This window comes from Seriola aureovittata, chromosome 13 (genome assembly GCF_021018895.1).
Source record: "Seriola aureovittata isolate HTS-2021-v1 ecotype China chromosome 13, ASM2101889v1, whole genome shotgun sequence".
Taxonomy (NCBI): Eukaryota; Metazoa; Chordata; class Actinopteri; order Carangiformes; family Carangidae; genus Seriola; species Seriola aureovittata.
In genome coordinates this window covers 3,346,061-3,370,009 of record NC_079376.1, presented here as the reverse complement: position 1 = coordinate 3,370,009, position 23,949 = coordinate 3,346,061, and the positions used below count along the sequence as shown (strand labels likewise).

Below are 23,949 nucleotides of genomic sequence, written 5' to 3'. Positions count from 1 at the left end.
CTCAAAGAACTGTGTTCAAAGCAGTAAAACACTATGCAACACCCACCCGCTCACTGTTGTTTTCCATTTTTTTATTTATTTATTTTTTTAAAAATGAGTGCTGACACAGCCAAATACTGGTTCGATTGTATAAAACAGGGCGAATAAATACACTGGAGTAACATAACCATTCTTCACAAACGAGAGGCACGACTTCAAAAGCACTGATGTAAATGCAGAACTCAGTTTCCTTCATAAGGTAAAGAGACTGATAAGAGCCCGGTTAACACTGGTCGATGATGTTGTGGAGAAAACATATATTCTGTCCAGAGTACTACAGAAACATTTATTACAGGTTTTTATTATGCAACTGTGCAATAAAGATATGTCAGACAAAGTCACGCAATGACTGAAACGTGATGTTCACGTAATGTGTGTGGAGAAAAAATGTTAAACGGCTGCTATGGTTATAACTGCTGGTGGTTGTTTGACTGTTTGATTACAATAGTGTGCAGACAAATGCGTGAGATCTGCTTTTTGGGTTGGTTGAGGGAAATATGTTGTGTAAAACCAAGCACTATGGAAACGAAGAGGAGTCAGAACAATGCAATAAACATTTGGTCTGGTTCTCTGCGTGCATGTAACCACAGTCAAAGATGCTCCTTAGGCTTGAACTTTTGTATATATTCGTAGTCGTTTGTTGGAACACATCTTCCAAATTTACTGTTTTGTGTTGAGAAAGTAATGGCCAACAACAAATTTGCTCTGTGACGGAGGATATCACACTAACACTGCTTACCAACAAACACATCAAAGAGACAAGCTCACACCAACTCTGCAGTTCCTATTTTAGGCTACTTATGTTGAAACGGGGTCAGCTGCACATTTGAGATCCTGATTGTAAAATCTCCCCTCTGGTTGAATCTTCTCAGAGTGTCTCTGCTGGACCGAGTCCCAATCAGCTCAGAAAATGGAGCTGTGTGTGTGTGTGTGTGTGTGTGTGTGGATCTGCCACATGGACCTAGATGCTGATGATGCTCACAACAACATTTGTCCTCTGACAAGATCATTACAACAATTTTCCAACTTCACTTGTGTGACGTGTATTTTACAAACCTTTTTCACTGCCCTTAACCGAAGCAGAAAAGTTAACTTTGGTAACACAATTCACCTCAAGTCACGCTGTTCACTTATAAAAGCACCAGGGATTGTTGGTAAAAAAAATCTTCCGACTGCAAACGGCTCTTTTATTGAAGTGTTTCGGTAACCCATCATCCCACAAGCTTAGTTCTTTGGCAGAGGAGAGTGTCAAAACAAATCCCACTCTAGTTTTCTGTAACTTTGTTATTGAAATTCATGCCATCAAAAAAACACAAATTCTGATTATATTCTCTCTTGTACAGAACGATATCACTCTTAACCTAGAAGAGAACCGAATTTTTCAGGCATCTCAGTGCACCTGAGTTTATATGTCCTTATTCTCACCTTCCCACACGAATCAAACTGAATAAGTAAACATTTGAGCAATTTGTGAAATCATTCCAAACGTGCTTGGTGTACCCACACTTGTAGTGAAGTGTGACGTTGACAAAAAGCACAGGTTATAGATGACACCGTCCACCGGCACATTCAATGGCCCGCATCTAAACTGCAGCCAAAAGTGAGGATTAACATGACAAATACGAAAGGTGAGCAGTCAAGAGATGGTCACACACAGATTACCCTGATACTGACTGATGTCGACAAAAGAAGAACAGAAACACAGAAGCATATCTCGCATTCCTGTCATCTCCTATCAATTCAGTTACCACTGCACTGAAAGCTAAGCAGACACCGACACTCACTCTGCTTTCACCATGAGCAGCGAGAAGCTCGGCTATCTCGCCGCTATCAGGGGACAAAAGTGAAGCCCTTTGATTGCATCGTCATCGCGCAGCAAGTTTATCTTACCGGTGTTGCATCACTACTCAGCATTCAGATGTACAGATCACTGCCAAGAAAAAAGGCCCCTCTCCTTTGAGAACAGGGCGATCTGCTGAGAGTAAAGCTAGTTTCTCCCACAGAGTGAATCACAAAGCTTTGGACCGAGACTTTCTCTCGCACTCTCCCCCTCTCTCAAACAGCTGACAGACTTGCCCAGTGGGTTTGGTGGCATTTAGCCAATCCTACCTCCCTCATGCTGTGAAATGAGCTAAACCATTAGTTACTTTCAAAATTTGGAAGAAAGAAAAAAAACAAAAATAAAACCATACTCCCGAATCACTCCTCCCTCTGTGTGTATGGGAAACATCATCAAATTCCTTTCCAAAAGACGTATACAATTTCCAGATGGTTGGAAATCCTTTGTACTATCACATTAAAGCTTGAGCAAGCAAGTCATTTAATCAACAAAAAAATTATGTGAATTATTCATCGATTCAGTGATTTTTCAAGCAAAAAGGGGCCAAACCTTTGCACATGGTAGTAGATTGATTAAATTTGGGTTATGGGCTGTTGTGGGACAATATAATGGGCTCTTTTTTATTTTTTTTTTGTATTTTCTGACAGTTTATATCATATATGACAAACAAGTAACAGAAAGACTAAATTGTCAGCTTTCACTTAGGAATTTGACATGTTTGTCTCTCCAATACAAACATCACATGCATACCAGTGTTTACTAGAGTTGATGCAGCAAACAAGACAAGCCATATGTCATATATTTGTATTGATTCAAGAGCTGATCGATAAAATAGTGATGACTTAAAAAAAGAAATATCATTAATGAGGGCATGTGTCCATGAGTGTGCTCTCATCAGACAACCTCTCGTGGAGCTATCTCTGTAAAGTCCGCGTGTGGACGGTAATCCGACCACTGATGTTTATCTGGACAGGGATGGCAGAGCAGGATGGAAATCTTACGCTCTTGCGGTTGCACCAAGGGAGTAAACTCGCATACAAGCCAAAAGGTCTAACAATGATATCATTGCCATATAAGAGAATCTAGGGCACATTATCACACCTCACAAAAATTCAGAGGGTTAAGACTATGAGTCACGGTTTATATCTTCAGGGCGATCAACCTGTCTGATGGCTGAGTGCTGCACGTACGAGCTGTCCTGCGTTTTAGCCGTTTGCAGTTTTTCAGCTGGACACATTTACACAAACTTGCCAAGTCACTAAACTGTAAATGAACGTTGCTTGTTAACGACAGCATAGTTTTGTAACGACATTACACAAGCCGCACGTCTGACAGTCCGAAAATGACACGATAAATGACGTGCTGGGTGAAAGCTTATCCCGTGATTCTAGTGCGAGTTGGGTTCGTTATTTTGCTGAGTAACGTCCATCCCTTAAAGTTAACCAGGTAAGTTGAGAATCGTTAGCTTCTTAACTGACGTTAGCTAGCTAGCTCACTCGGTAGAGACAGAGGCAGACCTTTTCCCCCAATATCCAATATTCAATATCCGAGTTGGGATGGAGCTTCACAACTCGCATATGTCTCATTCTGTTATCTAGTCGGGTTAGCAAGCGAGCTAAACGCCATGTAATTGGGTCTACGGGGAGCTAAGAGCCGTGGAGCTAACATAGCTGCGTGTGCCGCATCCGAAAAAAAACACACACACACACAGACACACACACACACACACACATATACACACACACACACATATACACACACACATACACACACATACACACACACATATACACACACACACACACATAAGCTAGTGCTGCTTAGCTTGGCGAGCTAACAAGCTTCACCGGGGCGGGCTAATTAAAACAGCCGTTACTCTTTTTTTTTTTCAACCTACCTGTGATCACCGCTGCGACCCAGAAGACGCCCCGCTAATGCCGTCACCTATGTATCACGAACCGTGCCGTGCCGAAATAATTCAAATTCCACAGAAAGTGCAGGGAGAGACGCTCGCAGTCCAATCGCTTCAGCCACCGCCGCTGAATGGCTGCTACTCGGAGACTCAACCAAACTTCCTCCTTAGCAACGGACCGCCCCCGCCGCACCTCATTGGCCGGCGCGAGCGGATCGAAACGTGATCGATAGATCGATAATGCAACCTGGATCAAAACTGGACTTTCCGTGCATTTCTTACAAATCGACCAGAGCAGCAAGGGTTAAAGCTCTCAGTGGGATTTATCGATGCAAGGGAGTGACCAGCTGCCACACTGCGCTCCTTCGCTGATATTTCCCAGGGCTGCAACTAAAATTTGTTTCATTATTGATTTCTGATTGACTAATTTTCTGGATGAATGGTTTTGTCTAGACACCATGAGAAAATGGTGAAAATTTGTAATGAAGACAAATGCATTTTTTTTTTTTTTTTTTGTCCAACCAATAATTTAAACCCAAATATATATAGTTTATTATGATATATGACAAAGAGAAGCTGTAAATCATCATATTTGAGCCTGTAACCAAAAAGTTTTGGCATTTTTGCGTAAGAAAAAAAAAAATTGACTTGAACGACTTTTTTCAAAATAGTTCCTAAATAATTTACTGTTGCAGCTCTAAACATTTCAAATTAAATCACTCAAATTATTGAAAATTAGCTGCAGAATTTGTTTCCTGCTGCAGTCGCTGTATTCCTTTAAGTAAAAGATGGGACCACAGCTGGATTCTCTGTCCCAGCTCCTTACACAGTGGATTAATGTAATACCCTTGTGAGTCTCCAGCAGAGATGGAGGAAGTACTCAGATCTATTAAATCTTCATACACAAGTATTAGATCACATAGCCAGTGGTGAAATGTAGTACATTTACTCAAACACAGTACAGTTTTGAAGTATTTGTACTTTACTTGAGTATAACTGGGCAAAATATTGTACTTTTTACACCACTGTATTTATATGACAGCTGCTAGTTTCTTTTCATATATAAATACAATATGTTTTTTGAGATAAAACTGGTGGTTTCCAATTTTCTTTTGGCTTTTAACACCTTATAGATGTCTACGACTTGTTTACAGTTTCCCCTCGAAACTTCTCATGTGTTTTTCATTTGATCAAATACTTCCAAAAAAAGATTAGAGAAAAGTCTCAAAACTGAAAAACAGATTTGTGTCTCTTTGTGTTTCCTCTTTTTTGTTCCATTATCATGACCCGTCAGATTTATCTTGTGACCCTTGGATGGGACCGACCCCTAGTTTGGGAACCACTGGACTAAAATAGTTTGAGCAGCTACAGCAGCACAATGCTGGTTACACATGGACTCATTTTTATTAATAATATCATTTATTTTAATGCAGTATATCAGTTAATGGGGCCAATTGTCTGTAGAATGAGTATGTTTACTTTTAATACTTCAAGTAAATTCAACTTTTACCAATATTAAATGCAGGATATTGATACTTTTACTGTTAAGTTCAACAGTAAAAGTACTTGTTACACAGAATATTGTTTACATCATTACTATTGATAATATTTCTGGATTATTACTGATGCATTAATGTGCAAGTAGCATGTTAGGTTTGTATTTGAGTTGAATTTTTTAGCAGCACAATTATTGGATTGAGAGAAAATTCATCTACTCTTCATTTGTTGATGCTTTGTCATGCATTGTAATAAAGTAATTATCCCGACCTTTTCGACTGTTGGTCAAAACAAAACAAGACATTTGAAGATGTCACCTCGGGCTGTAGGAAATTATGATGAATACTTCTCATTACACTCTCGCATTTTATAGACAAAACAACTAATTGATTAAGTGAGAAAATAATGAGCAGATTAAATGATAATGAAATAGATGGTAGTATATTGTATGCCATGATTGTTTAATAACAGTGCATCAGATTTGATGTTTATGTCCAAGTTTGATGTTTAAGTTGACATGAAGTTGATTTATATTTCATCCAAAGATCAACTTGATGTCAACTTAAACATCATACATGTCAGTTATATATAACTTATAAGTTATCTTGTTATATATATAATGGTAATGCTCAAATAAAGTACAAGTATCTAAAAGAGTGTACTTACTGTGCAGTGTGTGTGTAAGTGAGCTGGGTTAGCTGTCCGCACTGGCATCCAGTATCTGTCAGACATCTCACTGACACTTCATCATATATTATGTATCAGGCTGATATGGAAATAAGGCCCGGCAGTGAGGGAACTCGTGAAACCACACATTTTAAAAGTCCATTTGGATAACACCAAAGTCTTAATGTGGTTCCTGTTTTCACACCAGAGATCTTAAAAAAGTGTTTTTCTTGATGTCTATTAACAACACTCAGTACACCGTGTTTAAACACTCATCTGACTTTTTATTGTCTTCTCTCCAGCGTCTTTCCACATTCACCCCCCCCCCCCCCCCCCCCCCCACGCAGATGAGACCTCGGCCCCTTTAAAAGGCCACAAGTTTATCAGCATTAAGTTGCATTCCTGGCATAGCTTTGAAGCGTATTAATCTGCAGTGTAGTGCGGTTTGTGGCCTGGAAGGTTACAAAGCCAACAAAAAAAGAAAAAAGCTTTGGTTAACAAAGTTGTCAAGCCTGTTACACTGATGATTGTCATGTGTTTTATCTGCAGTAGCTGTGAATCTCTTTGTCTCACACACAAACACAAACATTATCTCCTTTTCTCTCTCTCTCCTTTAATTCTTAATGATCTCAAACCCAATCTTCTTTATAACTCCCTTTTTTTTCCTTTTTTTTTTTTACAACAAGCGCTCATCCATCAACCTGTCAAGGTCAGAGTCATAAAATGTTGCTGATGAGCCTCTCACACATCTGTTGTGATATCCTGCCCCCATGTGGTCATAAAGTGTAAGTCCAGTAATGTGACAAGCCCCCTCACGGTCACGGTGCGCCCACACAGGTGTTTTCACTTAATGAGCTTAATTAGACCTCTCCTCAGAACTGTGTGGGCGTGACATTTTCTTAAACCTCATCTGCGTTGATTTTGTCACCTCATTATTTAAAATCAGCTTTTTTTTTTTTTTTTTTTACATCGTGTTTGAACTCAAATCTCAAAGTGGTAATTATCAAGCTGTCAGCCATATCCGAGGTGAATTATAGAGAAAGCTGTAAAGAAGTCTCCATGAATTTACAACACCAAATGAATCTATTATACGTAAAGCTGCTTTGTTGTGTCACAGAGAGACACATCCGTCTCTCTCCTGTTGGTTTTATTGCACAGTGTAACTTCTACCTTTTATCACCTCAGACAAAACCACCGCACATGTTCAACCCCAAGCAGAGGCCCAATCAGCCAGTAATTAGAAACACCTGTATTGTTGTGCAGAGCTTTAATTCAGGTAGAAAGTGTAGCAGAGTCTCCAGGAGGCTGTAATGCTCTTCACACACCAGGGGCCACTTTCACAAAGACAGACTCTGACTCTTAGACAAACAGTTTAGTTCTTTAGTATCTTAAGCTGGACTTTGGTACAATGACTTCTGGGTAAATTAAGATGTTTTTCAATATAAAAAAAAATAGGCCGACAGAGGTACCACATCCAACCGCTCAGCTCAGTTTACCCTCAGCAGAAAGTGGAAGAATTCAAAAGATACCAGGATATTTTACTTTGAAAATTCAGCAAAAAGTAATAAGAAGTAAAATAAAAGTCTGATTCGCTCTCTCCTTCACAATGTCAGAAAACTACATATATGAGCCATGTTTTCCTGTTCTTTTGTTGTTGGGTGCCACTGGTCAGCGCAGGTGTCACTGATTACTAAGTTACCATGGTAACACTGATCTTAGCCCTAACTTATCCCGGGGGTAAGGTGTCTAACATTTTAGTCTGATATAATATATACATTACGTCTCTGTTTATGATGCCTATAATGTTCTGTTTTAGTTGAGTTCCTTTTGATATTATGTTAGCATGATAATATGCTATGTTTAGTATGTGGCAACCTTCATTTAGTATGAAAACATGTCTACACTTCATAAGTTCTATAGCATGCTAACACACTATTAGCATTAGGCTCACACGTTCTGTAACTGGTTTCAGAGTTATGCTGCCGTGGCTTGAAGTTTTGGATAAGTGAGAGTAAAATAAAAAATAAAAAGTCAGGGATTAACCTGTGAATCATTAATATTGAGCCGCTGGAGAGCATCAAGGTTTGTGCCAAAGTCCATGGTAATTAATACAGTAGATGTTGAAATATTTCACTCACAGACTAACCTGCTGACGCTACCAGCATCTGAACTACACTGTTAAAATACTAATGCTTGTTTGAAACATCTGTTTAATAGATGTCTCACACTTGAGATGATTTCTGTAGATTCAAGACCAAAACAGCACAATCGTTCCTTTGTTACCACATTTTATTTTTCAAACAACATATAGAGTACTTTACACAAAAACCAAGCCATTATCTGCTTCAAATATTTACATAAAACTTTGTAGAGAGACAGAAAAAAACAAAAAAAAAAAAAACATTCTTTGGGTCTGACCATGCAAAACAATAAATAATGTTCCTGACGGCGCTCTGCATGGTGCTTTCAAGACTGCTATTCAGCAATAAAAAAAAAAAAAAAGCTTCAGATTTTAGTTGGCGATACATAAAGCTGCCCTGGTCCACACAGTCATCAGACACGCCTCGACCTAAGACTAGGCAACAAGACAAGCAGGGACTTTGACTCAGAGGAGGTCAGGTGCACCTCAACACATTTGCTGCAGCACAGTATGCACTCGTTTGTTCTGAGGCAATCCACACTATTCCAATTTTAAGCAAAGTGTTGACCAGGATAGATAAGAGAAATTAAAAAGTGAGATGTGCAACAGTTTTCAGTGAAAAGCTTAAGATTACGTAGAAGAACTGCAGCATCCTGGAAGGACGAAGCACTGTACACGAAGGACCTCAGATGTTTTGCTCAGCAAGACCTTAAAATGTTGTCAGCGACGCTCTCGTCACCGAGACACAACGAGCGGGAGCTTGAAGTTGACATTACAAAAGTACAGTTCTCACTCCTTTCACCCCTCAGCAAGGCGACAGACAGTGTGCAGATGTGATCCACCGAGCCCTCCTCCCAAAGGCCCGGGTCCAGAATCTGCTCCTCTCCTCCCTCTTCCTCCCTCTTCCTCCCCATCAGCGGTGGCTCAGGTGATAACTTGTGGCTCCCAGGTCTGGCTGGCCATCTGGGGGCGACACTGTGTGATGACTGGGGGACCCGTCGGGGTGTTGCTGTCCAGACAGAGGCCGCTGACCATGTGCTGCAGAGCCGTGCCTTTTGGTTTCCACTTCTGCAGCGAGAGGGAGAGAGAGAGAGAGAGAGAGAGAGAGAAGAAAAAACGGAAAAAACATCGATTCATCTCTGTCGTTCAGTTTTAGAGAAAGCACACACGTCCTCGTGCGTCCTTTGTTGTGTAATATTCCCTGCACATGAATGATGTGTATCAGCACCGGAGGTTCATGTTAGAAGTGAGTAATGGACTGAGTCAGACCTGGATTACAGTGATCAGACCAATGATTGACCGCCACTACTCACAGTGGAAAAATCAAAGTAAAAGCAAGCTGCAGTGCACGGCAGCCTGCCACCCCACAACACAAGAAACTATTTGTTTTTGCTGATAAACGTCCTGTACGTGCTCCATTAGTTCCTGAGATCAGCAGCGCTGGAGTGTAACTTACAGGGGGAAATAAAAAAGAAATGTGATGCACTGCGACTAATTACCTAGTAGTATTTAAACTTAATTAATCCAATTAAGTAAATGCTTTTAATCCAATAATATAATATACAACAGTGACAATAATATATTGTTTGTAATAATATCTGACTAATCTATGCATCGAGCTCCAGTCTGTATGTGAATATTTGTCTGTACATAACATATTATATATTATAGTTGCATTTTTTAAATGTGCAAACAAATAAGTAATTAATACTTGTGATTAAGTTTCATACAGAGAGCTCTCAGTATGATGCAACATAATCTAACAGCACTATATCCACACTGTCCAACAAACACTGAACATTATAACCTTCATGCGGGATTCACTGCAGGACTGTAAACCTGAATACAGAACATGATCCATACAATATCAAGAGGTATATTTAACTGTAGGCTAAAGCTTATTACCAATTCATATTATCACCCTTGCTGCAAAAATTGGTGTGAAAAAGCCGTTGTAATTCTTTATTTTTATACTTTCTGCTAATGTCTATCAGTGGTTATCGTTGAATCAGTTAATCCTTCACCCTTCCCCACAATCAATCAGAGCGCACTCCGATAAGGCGGATTCAGACATGTCATTTAATTTCATTTCTTTCTTACCAACGCACCAGATTAGTTTTTGTCTTGTGATGTTTTTTTTTTTTTTAGTTTTTTTTTTTAATCTCCATAAATCCAATCACCTTGTCGCTGTGTGTAAAAGCGCCGGAGCGAGTTTGGCAAGAAACTTTAGAACAAGAGTAAGAGAGAGTGAGAGAGTGTGTCCCTCATAAACAGGCAGTCTATAAATCAGCTGATAGTAGTGGTTTGCTCATTAGCTCGCTGATTAAATAGTTGGAGCAGCAGCAGAGCAACAGAGTGCCACGTACAGATGTCTTGAGCAACGTGGAGGCGGAGCATCAAAGTGCGGTGGTGAACGAGGGGTTAACTTTAAAATCCCAGAGGGGTGTGTCTGTATGTGTGTGTGTGTGTGTGTGTGTGTGTGTGTGTTCTGTGTAACCGTGCAGAGAGGGAGGGAATGAAAATGTAACAGTCGAGTTTTAAAAGCTTGAAATATTATATACAACAGTAAATGTGTAATAAAGCCGCAGAGAGAAAAGATTCAGAGCCAGTTTTCTGTCTTGAAATGCAGCTCGTTCACGCCAAAGACTTTCCAAGTATTTCATTCTGTTTATTGTTGCTGGACGAGCCTCTAGAACAGCTTCTAGACCAGGATCGGACAAAGCATCTCCAGTAAAACCCAAACTAATGAAATTCTTCCAGAATTAAACTAAGAAATTATTTACAAAAAAACAAAAAAACACTCAATAAAAAATTTATGCGGAGAAAATGAAATGTTGCAAAACTTACAGGGAAAACCCTCTCATTATACTGATGTCATGAAAGCTCCATATTTCTAACATCTGTCAATAATCTGTTTTGGATTAATGATGAAATGTGACACATATTAACATAAAAAAAAAAAAAAGGCACCACAAATCTGTTGTTGCTCAGAGTTAAACGCTTCAGTGCTCTTTCATTTAGACAGCAAAGTCAGAAACAAGAAAGAGCACAAGTAACTTTTTCCTTTCTATGGGATTAAACACTGAGGACAAAGGAGCCAAATGTCTCCCACAGCACAAACTGATTGCTTGTTAATCTCCCAGTGAACTCTCGGAGGACTGCAGCGGGCCTGCAGAGAGATGAGAGGATGGTCTGGCAGGAGTCCCACACACTCATACACATGGTTCAAGTTAATAACTCCCTTCTGCGATGTCGTAAATCAACCGCGCGGCCAACGCGGGGTCCACACGGGATGCGAGTGTTCGACATTCACAAAGGGCAGAAACGAGAGAGGAACAGGGTGGGGTCTGGAGTTATGGGAGCGCTCGTTCTACGAGCATCTAGGAATTGGACTTCCCTTCCTTCGGCCAGGGAGCTGCACCAATCGGGCCGCTCGGATCGCGTCAGCCTCCCGGCAGCTCAGCATCTGTCCCGGAAACACCTCTTATCTCCAGATCCACTCAGATCGGTCCGAGTTCAGCGCTGTGAGTGGATGGTTCCACTATACTAACCTAAGACCTTCTGTTAACATGACTGATAGCGGAAGATTAAAGCCTGGAGTCCTGTTTCTGCTGTTAATCCTTAGTTTAACCCTTTGTTTACCTCATAACTACACAAATGCCACTCCTACAAAACGCAGTAGCTATAGATGTCAGAGAGGAAACTTCAATGATGCACTTTGCCGTCTATAAGTAAACTTATTTTATTTTAATGATTTATTATTCAATTTATTATTCTATTGTTATTTCTTCTCCTTTTACATTCATGTTATTAATGTTTTTTCATTTTACATCAGTGTTTTGTTTTCATGTGAAGCCCTTGGTGCATGAAAGGTTGCAGGTGCCCTACGAATAAAATGTATTATTATTATTATTATTACTACGTTCTTCTTACCTGTCTGGGCTCTTTTGTGTTGCAGGGCTCCATCTTGACCTTTGACCCCGCTGTGAAGGCTGAAATGGCCAAGCAGAGGTCCTGCTGTCGGATCAGCGGCTCTATCAGCTCCCACCTCTGGAAAACACAGAGAAAAACACATACTCAGATTTTCAGAGGAACTTTTTTTTTCTTTTATAATGCACAAATATCACATCTGACATAACGACCTTTTAGCTCACAATTAATCACAATAAATGATTTCCATACTGCACAGCAATCCCACAGGTTTGTGTAAACACTGGCACCAAGGCAGTTAACTTTACTGCATTGCATATTTGCACTGCTATCAATCAGAAAACCAAAATGTCTCTGTCCAGCTGATTTAAAGAGATGCAGTCTGAAATGAAGGAACTCGCTTGGATTTGCTTCCTGGAAAGAAAAGAGCTCTTCCAAGTTTCTCTCACATTCACTGGCCTGAGCCACGTTTCCTCGTCGCTGATGTACTCCTGAATCTTTTTGTATCACTTGCCTGTTTTTATCTGAACCGCAGAGTAGAGGTGTCGACCGAACGACTAATAATAACTGTGATGAAGTTGACGGTAAAATCGCAGAAGTGATAAATGTTGACTAATGTGACCAAACTTAAATTAAGGTTTTAGCACGTTCTTCCTTATTTAGCATATGTTTCTCAGCTCTGTAACCCAGCAACAGACGAGGTTTTCTTTCACCTTGGCAACAGGATACGAAGCTTAAGATGAACCTGTTGATAAATATGTCATATTTTCCAAAAGGAAAAACACAACATGAGGAATGTATCTCATATCAGAGCCATTTATGTTCCTTCATTTGTCTCAAAAGAACATTGCTAAGTCATGCAGTCACTGCATTTTCTACACCTCCAAGGATCCATGTAATCGTCCCTGCGGCTTCTATATCCTCACATCAGCGTGTTAAATGTTAACACGCCCGCACGTCTGCGTCATCAGGTCAAATTCCTGCACATTTATTGTATTTAAAAGCAATTAATTCAGACTTTAGGAGCAGGGAGTCTCCTGAGAGTCCGGACCTGTGATGGTGGCCTGTTGGCTCCGATGCCCCTGCACTCCGCCAGGCCCAGGATGTCGGTCCCACGGGTCTCCAGACACAAACCGCCTTGTTTGAGCACACTGGACACCGCCTCCTGCTCGGGGACCCTGAGGGACGCGTTCACAGAGAGGAGAGAGGTCGGCGAAAGGTCGTGTTACGACAGTAGAGAACATTTGGATTGAACTGACTATTCGCTTTGTTGAGTAACTGAATCACACCACCACAGAGTAATCTGCCTTATTACAACATGTATGATTACGATTTGAGAAACTGCAGCTATCTGGAAAGGAGCCATAGATCCAGCTTTTTCTTGAGAAACAAGCTGGTGGGACACACGCTGATAAACCATCAAGAGATTCCCATCCAAATCAGATACAGACCCTGCTGTATATTTAGATTACTGGCTCTGAACTTGAGGGTCATGGCACCCCGAGGGGTTTCAAGATTATTTTGTGCTGGGGAAAAAAGAAAAGAAATCCCTGGTGCATTTCTTATTGTGTCTTTTTTTCTTCTTCTTTTGATATGAAATGATGGTTGAAAATGATTTCTGCCTCATTTCTGGCTCTTGGCCTCCTCCAATAATCAATCAAAACAAACACGGGTGAACAAACTTTCCATTTGTTGGTTTTTAATGGTGTTTGGAAGAAAACCTTGGTTCTCTTTGGTGTTAGATAACACACAGCACAACTAGAATATTAAGATTTTCATTAGGCCCACAGGTCAGACATGAGACAACCTGCATACATATTTAATTAAAACTCTAAACACCCGGACGCACAAGCAGGATTTTGTGACATCACAATTAGCTTTCAAAACAATCACGATCCATTATGAGACTTAGAAAAATGTGATTTGAAAACAAGTCAAAATGATGAATTATAAATATTCACAGATGTTGTTTTCAGAATTTGTAACAAACTATTATTCAGATATTCAGCAGATTATTTGTCCAAACCCTCAAACATGCCTGGAGGGAATCTTTAAATGCCATTCACATGATTCAACATGGACTACGGCGACGTGTCGTACCTCAGCTCGGGATAGACGTTCTCCATGTACCAGCGGAAAGGTTTGCAGTTCAGCTTCCTCCGCAGGGTCAAACGGTCGGCGATGCTGCGTGAACAAAAGGTGCGATGTCGACACGAAGGGGGGAAAAGTAGGGATGAGAAAGACATTTAAAAGTTAGAGCTAAATCCAAACAGGAAACTAGACCGTGTGGAGCCCAGAGGACGACAATCAGCAGCTTGGTGAAGAAAAACTCAGCTACAAACTCAGCTAATGGGATTTTACTAACAGCAGTGTTAAACCAGCAACAACTCATTTCTGCTAATCAGGGCTTTTTGTTGTAATCCACAAACACAGCAGTAGCTTTCATGCAAACGTCACTGCAGCTAATGAGCCGCTGCCTCTGTAACACACTGAGAGAGACGATGATGAAGGTACAAACCTCCCGAAGGCCTTGCCCTGGGCCGACGGCCTGGCAGAGTAGTAGTACTGTTTATACTCGTCCATCCACACCTCGGCAGCCCGCCGGGTGTTCCTGCACGGACACAGACACAACACCTGCTCAGACAAACAGTAATGACAGAGCTGTCAGCATTCCTGCAGCCAAAACCTAATGGCAAGTGTCGCAGACACAGACGGCCTCAGACGCCAGAGAAGCCAATAAACAACCAAATAAAAAAAAGTTTCCATCAGGAATTTCATCATCCTTAAATTCCTGGTGTATTTGCAAGTGAAGACAAACGGGAAGATGAGATTTGAGGTTTTGGATTCTTTCAGAACACTTCAGCTTGTTTTTGACAGTGGAAGCACAAGATTTTTATACAAAAACTGCATCTATATTTTCAGCATCAGCTGATATACTGTATTTATTATGTGTGTTCAGGGCAGAATAAAGCCTTTTAAAACTTTATTTTTCTTTATTTTATTTTGCATTTAATTTTGTTTCCTAAACTGCTCATGAATGCTAATAAGTAGTTAACAATCACGATATTGGTGCTAGGAGCACAGGGAGCAGGGTACCACTTCACAATCAGACTAACCTTATAAAGGATTTATCGTACTATTATATCATTTATTTATCTTATATCATCTTATATCAAATGATCAGATTCATACTTGTGTTGTCTAACTCAACACACTATCAGCAGCCGTCCTCATGATAATCACAGGCGTTGATGTGACATTTGGTAACTCATTAATAAATGATGATGTGTTTTACACTTTACGATTATGATTTATTAAGTGTTGACAACCGAATGAATAACCTAATTGTAAATCATTTTGTAAGGGAAGTCTTACTGTGAAGTGGTGGCTAATAAAGTTGTATTTTCACTGTTGATCTTTCGACATCATTTCCTGTGAACGTTTCTCCCTCCAGAGAAGGTCAGATCTGGAGTTTAACAGTCAGTGTCCTGTTTTTAAATGACATGAGGTCTATAATGACTTTTCTAAATCCCACTCGTTGCCACTTCTGGGTCAAAACGTGTGAAATGTGTGAAATGCGTCCGCCGAGGCACTTAACTTGCAACATGCGACACTTCAGATTTTAAGCTTCTCTGCAGCTGGGAAATCGTTATGCGGTGTAACAACACAGGACGCCAGGTTTTTCTCACAGATCGACCCACTCACTTAATGTAGGTGAGAGCGTTGCCTTCTGGGAAGTCGTACGGGTGTCGCTTCCTGAACACGTGACCCACACGGCTGCAGGGAAGAATCTCCAGACTTCCTCCACACATCCACACCCGGAAGGAAAGCTCTGCGAGGGGGCGGCAAAGAATGCAGACGTTACACCGTTTAACTTGCACCACCCCAGTTCCAGCCTGGTCTTGTTCACCTGCTTCATTTTTCATGCAGCACATCACTATAATCTGTTAATCAATACTATGAAAGCTGTTGTGGCCGAAGAGTTAACGCCCTGCTGCTGCCTTGTTTTAATTGCGAGGACACGTTTGTCTGCTCGACCTCCGCAGCATCCAAAAGGATCTGCAGTCGTCCGGAGTCAGACAGGCCGCGACACGACGGATTACTGGAGAATGGAGACACAGTCAACAGCAGCAGGAGGGAGGTGTGGCCATGACGACAGCATCATGTGACGACAAACAGCTAAACTAAAAGTTAAAGAACAAAACACCCACGTCAAAAAGAACCGCTACCGCAGAGAAACCTAAGTATATAAATGTTTTTAAAACATAACAATCACAAAAAATATGATGTTTGTTCATTCGTATGATCTCAACAGAGAAAAAGATGATTTTGAGACTGAGAATGTTTCAAGGGAATTAAGATGTTGAAATTTCCACTTTTCCACTCTCCAGTTTTGAACATTTCATTGTTATTTATGAATTTAACTTCGTGACTCTTCAGTTGTGAGTTTCTCACACAAACAAACACTTTTCTTCACTCTTGAATAAACATAATTTTCTTTTTGGTAAATGAATGATTTTTGTTCTTGTAAACACGAGACTCTTTATTAGTTTACGCTGAATGGGGAAAAACCATTATTCTTCTCATTGTGCACACTAATGGGGTGAATCCAGGTCAAACCCATTATCTCTCATGGATTTTCCTTTTAAATTAAGTGACCTGTGGCATGTCTAAGTTTAGAGACAACTACATATAGGAATCTGGTTCAGTTTTCCAGTTCAGGGCTTTTTATCTCATCCTCCTATTTCCCATATTCTAACCACTTATTTAAAGCAAAGCTCTTTTACAAAATGCCAAAGTATTAATTATTTAAAGACACTGCGAGTGGGATTTCTGCGGAGGATGATGAATAAAAAGTCATTATTCTGATTCAAGACAAAGTTCAAAATCATCAGTGAGCTCACCGAAGTTCTCCCCTCCCCAGATGTCCATGTGGGTGTCGTACTGGCCCAGGTGGTTGAACCAGCTCTTGTCCATGACGAAGATCCCACCAGCGATGACGGGCGTCCTGCAGGGAGCGGAGGGAAGGAGTCAGCGAGGTTTTTAGGAGCCTGAAGACGGCACAGCTTTCTAACTCTGCAGATGAGTTTGACGTACTTCAATCCGAGTTATATATCCATGGGGAAAACTACAGATCAAAGTAAGTAACTGAGTGTGGATTCCTATATTTCAGGGGGTTATAAAGCAGCTGAATCCCGCCACGGGTAAAAGTTTAATCTGTAAACAAGAGATATCACAAATGTTCCCACGTGACAGAAAATAAAAGACAGAAAAGGTTTTATATTGTTAAACAAGAAGAAATCCGTCAACTAACGACATGATTTGAACATAATTTGACCTTTTTGTCTTCGAGCATCACTGAACTTGTCAAATAGTGAGACTGATTCTTCCCCCATCCATCTTTATGTTTCTTCATCTACTTTTTACAAACCATTTATTTATCAGTTAAAAACATTTATAACTGGTAAAAGTGTGATACACATCACCATTTATTAATCAGTTGCTATAAGGCTCCTTTTACCAGTTATACATGGTAGTAAGCATTAACTTGATCTTGCCAAATAGTGAGCCTGCATTAGTGTGTGAAAACTGTCTTACAATTTGTTCATAATTGTGTATTTATGAATAAAAAAATAAATCCTTTATAAGGGTGGTTTTATTGTGAAGTGGTTCCCAGTGTATTAATGAATGAATAATAATAATATTTCATACATATACATGATATACTGCACCATGTACACATGCACTGGATCCCTGCACCATGAAAGAGGAGGAAGAGGGGTGATGATGAGTAGCAGACGTACCTGATTGGCTGCGTGGGGTCACTCCTCGCCATTTTCTGCTCGATGGGAATCTGCTCCCATTTGAAATGGAGACTCCAGTCGAACCCTGACAAGAGAACGAGAGTGAGACAGCGAGTCAAACCCAGCAGACATCAGTCCTGACGCAGCCGAGAAGACGGCGAGAATGACCCCCACCGTTCAAACCCATCATGGCTACAAACCCTGACAGGAATGAAAACTTTCTATCTTCACAAACTTTATATCCAGAGTGACTTCAATCAAAACTTTTAAAATCTGTTATTGGCTTCCAGTTGATCTGGCGAAGAACGGTGATGTCTCATCGAGGTATTTGTGAAGCAGGGGTTTTCCGCTATTATCTGGTGCTGTTTGTGATTTGTTGTGTGTTTTTTGCGTCCTGACCTCCTCTCAGATCCGCAGAGGCAGCCAAGTAGGCGAAGTTATCCAGGCTGATGACGTCAATGATGGGGCTGACCACACGCGTATGGTCCTGCACGGGAGGAGAAGACACATCACATCATCATCATCATCAAGACTCTCCACTGACGTGATTAAACGTGTCGCACTTCAACTCCTCAGAGTATTTCTGTGCTGCCTTTGCAAGGATGGAAGTCAACATGTTTTATATTAGAATCCATTACATTTAAATCACAGACATATTTTCGGTATAAGAACGTGAGAAAGTGGGTATGAAAATGAAAACATGTTGTGTAGAGATTACCAACAGAAATGCTCCCATCTAACCGTCACAGTGGCTTCACTTCTATCTATCCTGCTAATGTCAATAACGCTGGCATGGCTTTTATCCAACTCGCAATTTGATATTTTAAAAACTCTTTTTGCAGCATTGATGGTTAAAAAGCTCAACAGCCTTTTGTTTTTGAAGCATTAGGATGAACACTTATAGATCCTTTATATAACAGATAAGATAAACACCCCCCCCAAAAAAAAGTCTTCTACAACAAACAACAAACAAACAGTGTAATATCACACACTGAACTCTCACTTCCTTCTTCAGAGAATGTTAAATCACAACTTTTATCCTTTATAGCATCCTCTCCCTCTGTGGTGCAGATTAGATTTGACATCAATAAAAACACGACATGCAGAACAGTCATTGTAAGATGTAGTTAAATCTTGATGCACAGTTTCTGTCTAACGATTAAAAGGGAACAAGCAAATAAAGAATATAAATGACAATTACGTTGCTTTTTCCGCCTCGGGTGCATTTAACACCGAGTGAAACACTGACTCTTTATCAGAATAATTCTGTCTCTTTTATAAACTTTTCATTCACCGTTGGATTTTTCCGTGATAAATTTGACTTTGGACCAAGTAAAGATAAGAAAAAGGTACGACACGCCGTCTAAAGCCAGAACATTTCATCAAACAACGTTTTAATCAGATGAGAATCTTTCTCAGGATGTTGAAGTTCGGCAAATTAATCAAGTTGTCTTAGCGTGTGTCAAGAGAATAAATCAGTGCATACTGATGAATATTAAATATTGCACCACCCTGTGAGGGCAATGACTTCGTCTCCCGGTGGAATATGTGGCGAAATCCAGGCTTGATGATTAACTGCCTGAGGATCTTGTGGTTTTGATAAGCAGAGATGATTACTGGTAACAGAGCGCCGTTGTATGTTTGCAGTGTTTTTGTGTGTTCAGCTTATTAGAATAAAAACTAGAATAAAGAGAGAATAAAATAAATAAATGCACCAGTTATTTGCGCAGAACACAGAGGGTTCTACCCACAGTTCATAGTGGACAGGGATTCATGGGACGTGAACTCTGAACCTCCTGCTGCACCAGCAACACGAGCCCAGGGTGAACGCAGCAGAGCGAGCGAGCCGCTGATCGCTGATGAGTCTCTGCGTGTGAGCGGCGCCTGCATCTGTCCGCGAGAGCGCGTCCGTGCCAACGCCGCCGTTTGCCCATGAGGCATCGGTGCGACGGCTTCACATCGGGACGCCGCAAATGACTGTTTCCAATTAGAGCTGTCCCTCTCTTCTGCTCACAATCTGAACCCAACCTGAACTTTGTGCTCATTGCACCAAAAAAAAAAAGTGCGGGGGAAGAGCGAGTGTGAAACGCCACTCTGCCAGAGAGCAATTTGGAAAGTGATGCTCTCAACAGCTTCGAGCAATAGACATTTATTGGGCTTTTAATGAGGCTGTGTGATTTTCGTAATGTGTGAGGAGGCTGCATTTCCAAAGTGGATGTCATCGATGATCTCTGGATATCTCTGCTCTCTTTTCCTCTTTTGTTCTTTTCTGTGTTTGAATCTATTACAGAGTGAGAGTGCTGTGATTTTTTTTGATAAAAGAATTTAAGCTTATTTCTTTTCTGTGGAAAACAGCTCTGATTTATATCAAAAGTAGAGAATTAAAAAGCTTTATCTGTGATTCGACACGAGTTTCTCCACATGACGTGTGACATGACATGGAGATCTCTGTCCCTTTGCTTCATCACCCAGTAATGTCACATCAGGGTCTGAGTAATAGAGCAACAGAGGACACACTGTCCAGCTGGGGTTAAAGGTCAAGAGCCAGGCTTCTGTTCCTCGGCCTTGAATCATGTTCCTCTGCTGCTCGTGCTTGTACCGCCTACACCATGTGGAGATACAGTATTTTGCCGCTGGTGGTGCAGATCACATGTTTGACTTCACAGAAACAAGGCAGCAGTGGATGAGGTTAAAATCTCAACACTTGTTATCTTGAGTGATTAAGAATGAAACTGGTCAATCAATACAATCAATTAAAAATGCAACAGATCTGTAGTACTGCAAGTGATCAGCTGTCTCTCTGCTCTGAAGCCTTCTAGCTCCGCCTCTGAGTCAGGTACGATCTCGCCAGAATATGAAACCGAGAGTGGAGAGTTTACAGATTTTTAACAACATTTAAACCACGTCTACGTTGTAGATATTGATAGAAACATCCGTCGACCTCAGAGGGTTAATAGCTATAGAGCTATACATTGGTATTAGTATTGTACTGAGGTATTTCTACTAAACTGGGGTATTTTAATCCTCTGCCACTTCCTGCAGCACATTCACAAACTATTCAGACGCCGTCACAATGTCGCAGCCTCATGCTGAAATCGTTTAAATCTGGGCTTTCCACCCTGGTTGTCCGCGGCCTCCTGGTGAACCGTGATGGCACTTTTGATTTCTTTTTTTCTCCCCTTCCTTTTTCTTGTCCCTATCCACCGCCATATTTCCAATAACAGACAGACTGTGCGGGATTCACCACGCCCAGAAACGGAAACCGGTTTAAATGAATTGTTTCTCTCATTAATCTAAACTCAGCGACCTACGGCATAATGACAAAGGAAAAACCTAACATCACCCTGCATCAGTAATAATGAGTTAATAATAAAGCGACAGGCGCCTTTTGAGACTTTCACTACATTGTACTGACTCAACTATAACTTTACTGGTTCTGCTACTTCAACTCAGGTTAACGACCTGAGTGTTGACTCCGCCCCCCCGGCCCACAGGCCGGTCTGACTGCAGTTAAAATAAACAGCTATTCACAGTGATACTGAATTCCTCTTCTTTTGCCTGTTTCATTGGCTCTCATGCTAACGGCAGCCTACGGAACATTTTGGCTCCAGCTTTCACTTCATCAGAGAGACTTTCTGCTTCAAGAGCAGCGCCGCTTATGAGAAATGTTCTCATCTGAAATGCTAATTGTTTTTGGTCTATTAGACAAATGGTTCCCGCCCTGGAGTCGGGTCCCAGGAGACACATGAGAGGGCGCCTGGGTTTGAAGATGAAAAAACATATTTTTATTGCACTTTGCTATCATCTGTGATGTTCTTTCTTGTGAATTAGGTTGATCTTGGTGACGAGAGAGTCGACAAGACAGAAAGGTTTTGTCATGAGAACAACAGGGAGGGGACAAACATATAACAAACAGGAGGGAAAAAAAGGGGGGGAGAACCAACAGATATGAGGTCATGGGATGATCAATAAGTCTTATGAAGGATCCGCCTTACTGGCTAAATAAAAAACATTTTCCAATCCTTTTTCTCCCAATTCTTTTTGGAGTCAGTCATCTTTTCTTTCTAAGATTCTATATAGATTCTATAATCTATAATGTTTGACAACACTGATCAAGAGTTTTCAGGAGACAGGTGTCGTGTTTGCTCGGTCCATCAGGAGCATGTCCGAGAAGGAGACATTAAAACCCGGAGTTTTTCAGATAGTTGTTGCTCCATCCTTCCAGAAAGAGCGGGCAGAAGCTACTGTGAGTGTTCAGTGTACAGCTGAGGGGGCAGATTTCCTTCAGCACATTACCGTTATTCTCTGTGGTGTACGGAAGGTATTAACTATCACCTCAACCCAGTCAGACAAAGACCACACCAGAGGGAGTGAATATTAAAGGCTGTATCTTCAGCTGTAATCCCTCAACATGTGTGAGCGGAGAGCTCATTATTGGCACTTAATTACTAATTAACTTCAAAGCTTTTTTTCAGTTGCTGTTTTAATGAAAAGCATCGTTAAAGAACAGACTGGACGGTGGACCCCCCCACCCCCCACCCCCATCAGCACTCCTGCTCCCGGAGGCCGTTATGAACACGAGCCCGTGGCGGCGGGAAGATGAATGAATCCAGGCCCGAGGAGCTGCGGCGTTACCGCTGAGCCCTGCGCTCTCATGACCGCCGGACCAAGAGACTGTAATACAAGCCGGATGATTCAGAGCCGGGGATGAGTGTACGGAAAGACAATGTGCACACACTCACTCGCAGCGCGTCGAGGCTGCTGAATAAAACATTGAGATTTTCTGAATATGTGGTTTGAATATGAGTTTTGTTGCATGCAGAGTTTCTGAATGAGTTCAGGTTGTTGTGTCTGGTTTGTTTACTTTCTGAACAAACTGCAGATCCTGTCCTTCAGCAAGGTGACTGCTCACTTTTTACACTGCGAGTAAATACGTCGACTTTTAAAGGAACAGTTCGACATTATGAGTCACTTCTTTTCTTGCAGAGAGTTAGATGAGAAGTATTGAACGACAGCACTCTCATGTCCATACAGTGAAACATGAAGCTACTTTCATTAGAGCAGTGGTTCCCTCCTTGCAATACCTCCACGGCCCACCAGGGGGGCGTGGCCCCACGGGTTGGGAACCAGCACATTAGATGGTTAACTTTGCTTCGCATGAAGGCTGGGAAAAGGGGGAAACAGCTGTATCTGAAGGGAACAAAATCCACCAACTAAAACCTTTAAATCATATTATATCTTCTGTTTTTTCATCTGTACATGAACCTGTGTGAAACAGCAAACCTTTATGCTAAGCTAAGCTAAGCTAAGCTAAGCAGCTGCTGGTTCCAGCTACAGAGAGTGGTATCAGTCTTCTCATCTAACGCTCAGCAGACTGTTGAACTATTTCTATGATTAAAAGGCAGCGTTGAGTGAAGTGTTTTTTTGTGCGTTGACAGAACTTCCAATGAATCGAGGTGGCGGATACAGATGCAGCGCCGGCTTGAAACCAGAGCGGAAAAGGGAGTGGGCGAAGTAATGAGGCGCATTGGAAGCAGCTCAGTCTTCAGAGTCAGACTCATGAGAGGAGACGCGATCACTGAGAGAAATATGAGATGAAACAGTTCCCGATGCAGAGTCGACGGGAGTGTTCGGCCTGTGATGGGAGATTGGCAGCAGACTTGGGGGGAGCAGCTGTGCTGGTTAGAGCCCAGTTGCAGGTTCATAATGTCAGGGGAGGGAGGAGAGAGCCAGCAACGCTCTATCAGTCATTACTGAGTGATTCAGCTCTCTTTCCACAGCTACATCTCTCTTTATCAAAACGCCAGGCCCTCATGTCTCAGTAAGTGCTCACAGTTCTCTTAAGTGTCCGTGGATGCATGTGTTTACATGACACTGGTAGAGAAGAGAAGATAGTGAGGGCTGACAGCCAAAAACACCCTCGAAGTTTCGCCTGAAAATACCCCCCACCCATCCCCCACCCTGATGATGAAGAGTGGCTGGTTTTGCATTTCATCCTATGCACATCTGAACAAACATTCATGTGTGGATGCGGTGCTACGGTGTCCCTGGTGGGCTGCATAACTTAATTTGTTAGGATGCGGTGATTGTGAGAATCTTCCCACCGCATTAGGAATCAGAA

At 41.4% G+C, this 23,949-nt stretch overlaps 2 protein-coding genes across 7 annotated transcripts in view; both read right to left on the bottom strand.

Moving 5' to 3' along the window:
• The window catches only part of numb (NUMB endocytic adaptor protein), a 40,803-nt gene extending 36,871 nt beyond the window's left edge, over window positions 1-3,932 (bottom strand). For all 6 annotated transcript variants that reach the window (XM_056393054.1, XM_056393059.1, XM_056393055.1 and 3 more), the window contains exon 1: window positions 3,777-3,932. The gene's annotated coding sequence lies outside the window, so the exon portion shown is untranslated. The remainder of the gene's footprint in view (window positions 1-3,776) is intronic.
• A 4,293-nt stretch (window positions 3,933-8,225) lies between these two features.
• The window catches only part of galnt16 (UDP-N-acetyl-alpha-D-galactosamine:polypeptide N-acetylgalactosaminyltransferase 16), a 36,480-nt gene continuing 20,756 nt past the window's right edge, over window positions 8,226-23,949 (bottom strand). The window contains exons 7-15 of the mRNA XM_056393296.1: window positions 18,228-18,315; window positions 17,829-17,913; window positions 16,929-17,032; window positions 15,730-15,856; window positions 14,543-14,635; window positions 14,125-14,208; window positions 13,076-13,202; window positions 12,028-12,144; window positions 8,226-9,162 (exon numbers count right to left, since the gene is read on the bottom strand). Of these exons, the coding sequence (XP_056249271.1) occupies window positions 9,019-9,162; window positions 12,028-12,144; window positions 13,076-13,202; window positions 14,125-14,208; window positions 14,543-14,635; window positions 15,730-15,856; window positions 16,929-17,032; window positions 17,829-17,913; window positions 18,228-18,315 (969 nt within the window). The 3' untranslated portion in view covers window positions 8,226-9,018. The remainder of the gene's footprint in view (window positions 9,163-12,027; window positions 12,145-13,075; window positions 13,203-14,124; window positions 14,209-14,542; window positions 14,636-15,729; window positions 15,857-16,928; window positions 17,033-17,828; window positions 17,914-18,227; window positions 18,316-23,949) is intronic.